General features: G+C 39.4%; 1 protein-coding gene across 1 annotated transcript; it reads right to left on the bottom strand.

Moving 5' to 3' along the window:
• Positions 1-2,347: 2,347 nt before the first annotated feature.
• Positions 2,348-4,323, bottom strand: si:ch73-127m5.2 (uncharacterized protein LOC561202 homolog). The gene is made up of 3 exons (XM_063003712.1): positions 3,606-4,323; positions 2,971-3,100; positions 2,348-2,806 (listed from the first exon to the last, which is right to left on the bottom strand). Exons 1-3 carry the CDS (start codon positions 4,321-4,323, stop codon positions 2,386-2,388), a joined length of 1,269 nt encoding a protein of 422 aa, XP_062859782.1. The 3' UTR covers positions 2,348-2,385.
• Between the last annotated feature and the right edge of the window lie 5,537 nt (positions 4,324-9,860).

Genomic DNA, 9,860 nt, shown 5'->3' with positions numbered 1-9,860 from the left:
TTAAATTTGGTGTTTTGGGTACAATTCTCTCATACTGGCCACTGGATATTCAACATGGCACCTCATGGCAAAGAACTCTCTGAGGATGTGAGAAATATAATTGTTGCTCTCCACAAAGATGGCCTGGGCTATAAGAAGATTGCTAACACCCTGAAACTGAGCTACAGCATGGTGGCCATGGTCATACAGCGGTTTTCCAGGACAGGTTCCACTCGGAACAGGCTTCGCCAGGGTCGACCAAAGAAGTTGAGTCCACGTGTTCGGTGTCATATCCAGAGGTTGGCTTTGAAAAATAGACACATAAGTGCTGCCAGCATTGCTGCAGAGGTTGAAGACGTGGGAGGTCAGCCTGTCAGTGCTCAGACCATACGCCGCACACTGCATCAACTCGGTCTGCATGGTCGTCATCCCAGAAGGAAGCTGACGCACAAGAAAGCCCGCAAACAGTTTGCTGAAAACAAGCAGTCCAAGAACATGGATTACTGGAATGCCCTGTGGTCTGACGAGACCAAGATAAACTTGTTTGGCTCAGATGGTGTCCAGCATGTGTGGCGGCGCCCTGGTGAGAAGTACCAAGACATCTGTATCTTGCCTACAGTCAAGCATGGTGGTGGTAGCATCATGGTCTTGGGCTGCATGAGTGTTGCTGGCACTGGGGAGCTGCAGTTCATTGAGGGAAACATGAATTCCAACATGTACTGTGACATTCTGAAACAGAGCATGATCCCCTCCCTTCGAAAACTGGGCCTCATGGCAGTTTTCCAACAGGATAACGACCCCAAAAACAACCTCCAAGATGACAACTGCCTTGCTGAGGAAGCTGAAGGTAAAGGTGATGGACTAAACCCAATTGAGCACCTGTGGCGCATCCTCAAGTGGATGGTGGAGGAGTTCAAGGTGTCTAACATCCACTAGCTCCGTGATGTCATCATGGAGGAGTGGAAGAGGATTCCAGTAGCAACCTGTGCAGCTCTGGTGAATTCCATGCCCAGGAGGGTTAAGGCAGTGCTGGATAATAATGGTGGTCACACAAAATATTGACACTTTGGGCACAATTTGGACATGTTCACTGTGGGGTGTACTCACTTATGTTGCCAGCTATTTAGACATTAATGGCTGTGTGTTGAGTTATTTTCAGAAGACAGTAAATCTACACTGCTATACAAGCTGTACACTGACTACTCTAAGTTATATCCAAGTTTCATGTCTATAGTGTTGTCCCATGAAAAGATATAATGAAATATTTGCAGAAATGTGAGGGGTGTACTCACTTTTGTGATACACTGTATATACATACAAAGTAACTACATGCCTGGAATGTACATATTATCTCCTTGGGCAAAGATTCATAGTTCATCATTTAAGTTTAAACAACTCAAGTTCTTGTTAACCTGCCTGGAAGAACATGATGATGTATTTTGCCCGAAAAACATTGTAAGAAGAGTAGTCAGAAAGATAAAAACGTCCTCAAAAAAGCTGTACAAAGATTTGCAGAAGACAGTGAATTTTTAGGGCACAAAGTCTTTTAAGCTCATATTAGGCAGTCTACAACTGGATGCCAACTTTATGTCAAGCAAATCAGCAAACCATTCGAAAGGCATGCTAGAAAACTTTCTTTTAACAAATGTTACTACAGATGTAAGCACCAAGAGTGTGCCGGGAGCTACCCAAACTTGACTGAAACTAATACTATAGTCAGATAAGACAAAAAAAGTCAACAAACACCCTGAGTGGGCTTGCTGTAAAAAGAAAGACAATAAATAAAATAAATGTTCAGTAAGGTGGAGAATGTGTAATATTTTGGAGCTGGTATAAATCTAAAAGCTGATTGAAACCTGTTGGTACTTGCTATCATTAAGCTATTGGAATACCAATTGGAAGATTTAATGAAATATGGCTGCCTCTGTTGAAAAGCCTAATATAGGTCATCACTGAATCTTCTAGGACAATGATTCAAAACGTGTCCAAACACAAAGTCCCCGACCTGAACTCAACTAAAGACCTGTGTTGTAGGTAGAAGCTGTATTGTGACACAAGGTTTTGTTAAATTCTATTTTCCAATGGAAAAAATATGTTGTGAGGATACATTAACTTTAATTAAAGGTTGAATTTTGTGTAATTACCAAATAAATTTTTATAACATTTTCTGCCCATATTTACCAAAACTTTGACTGTCTAATATTGACTGTCCTGAATGTCCAACATTTGATCTTTGATTTAAAAAAAATATATATACAACAAGAAAATGCTTTTTTACTTTTGTTAAAAACACTGACTGAAATAAACCATTTTCTCTTTGTAATAAATTGTTTAAGACTGCCTCAACCAATCTGAAAATAACCCAACAATGAAACCATATTAAAAAACCCAAAAGAAAACTTTTCACTACGACAGGCCAGCACCAGTAGAATTTAGCCCGCTTGATATGGTCTCATATCCTACAGATACCAGAGTCAGGACGCTGCTCTCCATATCTGTAGATTGTGCAACTGGTGGAACCTGTGGAACACTGGGATCTAATTGCATCTGTTTGACCTTTTTCCTGCCTCGTTTCCCTTTTTCTGTGGGCTTCCCATCCTCTGTCATAGTCTTGGGTTTACGTGTGCGTTTTCGGTTCCCTCTGACAGGCGGTTCAGGTTTAGGGTCTGTGTTACCTGAGAGAATCCGGATCTGCCGGTCAATGACTGTATCAATAATGTCGAGAGCCACGTCCATCATACCGTTGCCAAGGCCGTGTGTGACGTTAGAAAACAAACGGCTGTTACCTGGGTCTTTGAATACTTTCCGCATCTCTTCCAGATAATTTCTAAGAAACAAAGTTAGATTTGGATAACGCACTTTGCATGTTTTACAATAAGGGTATTCATCACTTCCAGATAAGATAGATTAACAGAAACATCTTATTAGGACTGAATAATAATAAATGCAAGCTAACATTTAGCTAGCTGTATGCTTTTTAGTGTGTGTTACCTTGTCTCAATTATTTTTGACCAGTGCTGCACCTGGTTGGTCTCTGGCAGTAACTGTTTTGCCATGTTTTCATAATCGATGTACTGTAAGGCAAAATCCTTCATGTCTTTGCTCAGAGCTGCTGTGTCACCTAAAAAAAAGGTATACAAAAATACTTAAAAGATCATTTTGAAATTAATTCTCATCAGTTCTTATTTTGTGCAATTCATGTTAATACTCTGAGGATTCCCACTCACCTCAGTGGGAATCTAAAACTTGTTTTTCCTTAAAATGGGGCAGGAACCTATAAAGTACCTTGCCTATGCATAGAAAATTAACCTAATTGTGGTATAGCATTGCAATTTGGAACTGGGTATCTAGTTTTGGTTGTTTCCAACTCTGGACTTCAGTATTTTTGGGTGATTTTGAGATAACGTGTCAGAATATACTTGGTCGATTATTGCCATTTTGAGCTTGTATGTTGATTTATTACATTAAAAGGCAAATAGGCCTTGGTTGGATTTGATTGCAGGAGCACAGAAGAAACGAGGTCCTAAGCTCCGAAATAGATTGTTGCCCTGTTCAGGGTTTTCCTGCCTTGATGAAGTGGTTGATGAAAATAATCACATAGAAAAACCCTTAATACTTAATCTCACCTTCTGTAAGCTTGGAGAAAGTGCTGGACACTGCTGTGTTGGTACTTGGTGACAGGCCAAAGACATTCAGTGATTCCAAAAGCATTTTCTTACTGGCTGGACCCCGACTAACTCTGGTGTAGGCAGCTAAAGATCTGAGAGACATCTTCTCAGGTGGCTCCAGTCTTCGTTTTACTTCATCATAATGGATTTGGTACTTTCGAGCCTTTGAGCTCTTCATATTAGGATCCAGCAGGGAGGCCACCTCTGCAAAGGGCAACTGCATTGATGACCTGGATCCATCCTGAGAGGCAACTGCACTCTCACTCTGTGATTGCCCTTGTGTTAGACCATGGACTTGTGGTGGTCCATGGCTTTGTGCTTGACCGTGGCTGTGAGGCTGCACATGGCTGTGAGGCTGCATGTGACATTGTGACTGTACATGACTTTGTATTTGGCTGTGGCTCTGAGGCTGTGAGACAGCAAGACTGTGTGACTGAGCCCTGTGACCATGGTTATGCATTGGAGATTGTGCTTGGGATGATATCTGAATTTGTGATGGAACAGTATGGGGTACAGTCTGACAGATAACATCTTGTGGTATGATGTGCTGTGTAATGATCTGTGCAATGTTTTGAGCCTGAGGGGGAGTCTGATACATTGTTATGATGGGATTTCCAACAGCCACATGGACCACCTCACTGTTTGAGGGCATATGCATTCCAGATGATGGATCCATTTTTAAGGCTCTTCTGAGTTTAATGGATATTGCTTGGTTTAAACCGAGTGCTTTCTTGTCTCTTGCAAAATTACAGTAACGTTTTGCTGATGTTCCAGTGACTGTGATCTGGAGTTTAGTTTTTATAGCATGATAAAATTAGTGCCAGGAACCCTGGAAAAAAGGAGAAAATGTACATTTTAATAGTTGTTCTCTTACTCAGTAAATATGTAGTGACCTATTCCACATGCAGATCAAAATACAATAGTTTTTAATTTGTTCTCACTGTTGTATGATATATATCTATTTAATGAATACAAATAAGTTTTCCTGGCATTGAGCCCGGCCATCTAAGTGTTTTTTTTTATTATTCTAATGTAATGGCAGTTTTTTTTGGTTAATTTACATAATATTTTCTTTTTTTGGATAAATATCATTAATTGTCTTGCCAGCTCATTTTACTTCATTACTACCAACCACCCAAATCCTTATTTTTCTCTCATCAGGTTTATTATTTAAGGTATTTGCTTACATATTTTGCAATGTATTTTGGATTTTATTCAATACTAATACTAAAAACTGCCAACTATAATGCAGTTAATTATTTAGAACATTTGGTTTCCCGTGATCCCTCAATTTATGCCAAAATCAGGGTTTAACTACAAAATCAGGTGTCCTTTGCCTGATTTTTACTTTAGAAATTTCCCAAATTCCATTATTAACATAAGTCATATTTGAAATAACTTCATGGCAATTAATACGTCATTGGCTATATAACCTTAAAAAAGAAACAATTCCACCTCAGTACAGACACTGTATGTAGTGTGTGAGAACTGTTGCAGGCTGACTTGCTGAATTGTGTACTCTTGTGACTACGGGACACTGAAACCCAGTGGTTCTATGTGATTAATTTTATCAAACAAACAATAATGTATATGATACTGTACGTGACATTATGAAAAGAGGATATCTAAATCAGTGTTGCAGACAGAAGAACCCACGGAGCAGCAGCAGTGTATTAGTACTGAGTTGAAGTGGAAATATAATCTATTTATTTTGATGAAGACTGGCTGAGCAGGCCAGAGCTGAGCTCATGTAGGACTGCTCTTAATGAATGTGATACAAACAGCTACTGATAGCGCTTTCTACACTTCGTTCGGATTTCTAACACCATTCATGAAGCAGACGAAAGTTGCTGACAGTATTCTTACTCACCGCGCTACTGTCCGAGTCCTATTTAAATCGAACTGATCCTGGAACAGTCCATGACGACGACTTCGAAGCGCTCCTTCTTCCCCGATCTGCTTTCAGCGGGTTGCAAATCAGCAGACGGTGCACCGTCGCCATGGCTGTTTAAACTCGCATAATGATTGGTCCATTCTCTAGTCAATCAACTGCTGAACGTAATTTGTATGGCTGAAGTTGATGTCAATCACACCACTGTTATGTAAATGGGCGGGACGTCCGGAGCTTAAACCCGTCTAACAACAAAGATCTATCAGCGCTGTTTCGACAATTTTTTTGTTTGAAGTTGTAAGAAATTGTGCTTATAGTAATTTAATTCCTGTGGTCTAGAAGGTCATACAATTAATATAAATTAACTTAAGGTTCATTTTAAGGTTTATATAGCTTACAGACATAACTTATATGAGTGTAAATGTCAGTGTAGAAGGATTTAGAATTTTTCTCCGTTTGGTCCACACAAGTTTCTCATAATGGCTCATTATTGGTAGTCAGCAAACAATGACCTATTTTTTTAAATTATTGATTTATTTCACTAGATGGCGATGTGTGACCACATGTGATATACTTACTTCCAACAGCAGTTTTCTACGTGTGGGCTGCAGTAGGGCTTGGCGATATGACTAAAACACTAATATCTCGATATGCTTTTGAGAAGTGGCGATATACGATATTACACGATATAATGTAAACTTAAAGTACAGTGGCTGACCACTGCCCATATTTTAGCTTATTTGGTTTACAAGTTATCTTAAAAACACAAAACATTGTAGTTCTGATAAATTCTGACAGAATTACAGTGTTTATATTTTGTATTATTACAAGCTGTATTTGTATTCATATTTACATTTACATTTTCAGCATTTAGCAGACGCTTTTATCCAAAGCGACTTACACAATGAGCTGAACACGATGAGCAATTGAGGGTTAAGGGCCTTGCTCAGGGACCCAACAGTGGCAACTTGGTGGTGGCGGGGCTTGAACCGGCAACCTTCTGTTTACTAGTCTAGTACCTTAACCACTGAGCTATCACTGGCCAATATAAATATTTACAATATTTATATCAAACAAACCAGCAAAATCTCACATTTATGCTGCACATTTTACTTCAAAATAAATGAGCATAAAAAAAATCCCAAAAAAGTTCAATATTTGACAATGCTTTGCTATCATTGCAAAATGAAACAGCTGGAGAACCTCGAATGAATCTCTTTCACAGATGAACTGATTCATTTGCATGAGCAAAACGAATGAATCTTTACCATAGATAAGAGCACAGCTCCCTGATTCGATTCCAATGAATAAATACTTTGAAAAGAGTCGTTTCTGACTCTTCACTCAGTAATACAGTTTGCATGTGTGTGCATGCACGTGCCCACCCGTTCATGCGCTAGAGAAAGCGTTATGTGCAGCGCTTGTACTCTGTTTTAAATGTTTTCAAATGGTAACCTGTGTATCCTAGACATACTCGATATATTGAATATGGCCATTTTTAACATTGTGTAAAAAGTAATATCAAATATATAAATATTTGCAATATACCGCTGAGCCGTAGGCTGCAGCCATGGTACTACAAACCACAGTACCCAGTTACAGAAATGAGTCCCAGAGCTGTTGTACAGCCATCCAATATTCACAAGGGCCTGAACCAAGTCTTTGTTTGTTTTCAATATTCTACATACTATTGAAAATGACTAGATTAACAATGTTAAGACAGTTGATTAATAGAAATTAGTTGTTAAACAATTATCTGCTAAACCCTTGGACCAAAAAAATGGGTTGCAAGGAAAAATAAATTTTAATAGGTACATAAACATGAAATAAACATATACACGAACGCCCCCTTGTGGAGACTTTATGTTACATCTTGTAAATCACAGTGGGACCAGGTTTCCACCATCTTCATTCATAAAGTATATTTTGTTTTGTGTTTCATTTTGATGCATTGTTTGTGTTGCCTGGGTCGCAGTAAAAATCATAGATAAAATGTGGGTCGCACCCTGTGCTAAAGAGTCCAGACAGGCATAACAATTATTAATTTTACACCTACTAGAAACCAACAGCCATGTCTATTTGATTAATGCCATTATATTTATTAAAGGTGGGCATTGGTTTAATTCATTTAAAACAGGTAATGATCTGGGCTGTTCACACACAATTGTTTTTAGATATTTAAATGCTTTTAAATGAAACAATGTTTTTTAAATGTAATAATATTATAGTCTATCTGTTTCTCTGCATCTTTGTTAGCCCCCTTTCCTGCTGTTCTTCAATGGTCAGAACTCTCCCAGGACCACTACAGAGTAGGTATTGTTTGGGTGGTGGGTCATTCTCAGCACTGCAGTGACACTGACATGGTGGTGGTGTGTTAGTGTGTGTTGTGCTGGTATGAGTGGATAAGACACAGCAGCACTGGTGGAGTTTTTAAACACCTCACTGTCACTGCTGGACTGAGAATCGTCCACCAATCAAAAATATCCAGCCAACAGCACCCCGTGGGTAGCGTCCTGTGACCACTGATGAAGGTCTAGAAGATGACCAACTCAAATAGCATCAATAGATGAGCGTCTCTGACTTTACATCTACAAGGTGGACCAACTAGGTAGGAGTGTCCAGTAGAGTGGACAGTGAGTGGACACGGTATTTAAAAAATTCCAGCTGCGCTGCTGTGTCTGATCCACTCATAACAGCACAACACACACTAACACACCACCACCATGTCAGTGTCACTGCAGTGCTGAGAATGATCCACCACCTAAATAATACCTGCTCTGTGGTGGTCCTGATCATTGAAGAATAGGGTGAAAGCAGGCTAAAAAAGTATGTAGAGAAATAGATGGACTACAGTCAGTAATTGTAGAACTACAAAGTGCTTCTATATGGTAAGTGGAGCTGATTAAATGGACAGTGAGTGTAGAAACAAGGAGGTGGTTTTAATGTTATGGCTGATCAGTGTATATTACTGCCAACTGTTTTTATGGAAACTACTAAAATTCTAGGTCGATGCTTTTTTGTCTCAGTCCTGACTTCAGCGAACTTCTTCAGACTTGATTTGATCTGAGCTATTCCTGGTCTTGGACTTGTTTTGGTCATTTCTGCGACAGTTTGCAAAAGTTTGGGCACCCCTGGCCAAATAATACAGTATAATGAATTGGTTTTTGAAATAAAAAAACAGCAAATACCAAATCATTAGCAAACTATTGTATTTTCTTTTTTAGTGCAAATGTTAATACTTATTTTGTCTTAAATTTACTTAAAATACAAAAAATCTGGCTTGTGCCAAAGTTTGGTCACCATTTTTTGTTTTAAGGTCTTAGCATTTACTTAAATCATTAGGCCTTAATTGACACTTTATTGTTTTAGGCAGATTAAGAACAATTAAGAATTGTTGGCAAATGACTATTCCAGAGATAATTGCAATAATTGGAACTGCTGTTTTGTTTGCTGAAATATGGTAGGTAGGTTGTTTATGCTGTGTTTCTTCTTAATTCTTCTTCTGTTTCTTCTTCTTAAACAAGGTTTTTTTTGTGTAAAAGAAAAACAGCTCCAGTAATTGTCTGTGGCAGGTGCAATGCTACAATTGCAAGAGTGGAAAAACCCAGGATTATTTTTAATCTCTCCCCTTTCTCTCTCTCCCTCTTTCTTTCTTCTCTCTACCTGTCTGTCTCTCTGTCTGTCTTCCTTTCTGTCTCTCGTTGTCTCCCTCACTTTCTCTGTCTCTGTCTTGCTCTCTTTTTTAGCAACATGGTGAGTCAGGTGTATTTTTGCTAGGGTAGCATGAATAGCCATTATTTCAGCAAGTTTGAATCACCCTGCTCCTGACAGACCAATAAACAGTCCAGTGCTTTGCTATTTAGACCAATATGCCAGGCCAGTTTCTATTATGTCTGTCACGTGGGAGAGAAAGGACTCAAGTGCGGAGATTAACTTAAACAATAATTTTATTTTTTAAATGAAAAATTAAACACAAAACACAAAACAAAAACAAAACCAATAATGAACCCCGCTGGAGACCGCTGGGCGATGCAGGCAACGAAAACTGAAAAAGGAAAACAAAGATTAATGCAAGGCGCGAACCCGGGTCGCGCCGGTGCATGGCGGTTGTGTTGCCACCGCGCTAACGTAGCGCGGGTGAGGGGGTGTGTGTAGACGCTGAAGATAAAGCGCTAGGTATGAACCGGGTAATGGCGTTATAGCCGAGCGCTTGACGGCATCACCATCAGGCAGTTACTGAACCTACAGGCGCTGAAACATAAAGCGGTGGGTGTGAACCGGGTAATGGCGTTATAGCCGAGCGCTTGACGGCATCACCATCA

The sequence above is a fragment of the Trichomycterus rosablanca genome, chromosome 10 (assembly GCF_030014385.1).
Source record: "Trichomycterus rosablanca isolate fTriRos1 chromosome 10, fTriRos1.hap1, whole genome shotgun sequence".
NCBI lineage: Eukaryota > Metazoa > Chordata > Actinopteri > Siluriformes > Trichomycteridae > Trichomycterus > Trichomycterus rosablanca.
The sequence above is the reverse complement of the archived record's forward strand: the minus strand, read 5'-3'. Positions and strand labels throughout refer to the sequence as shown.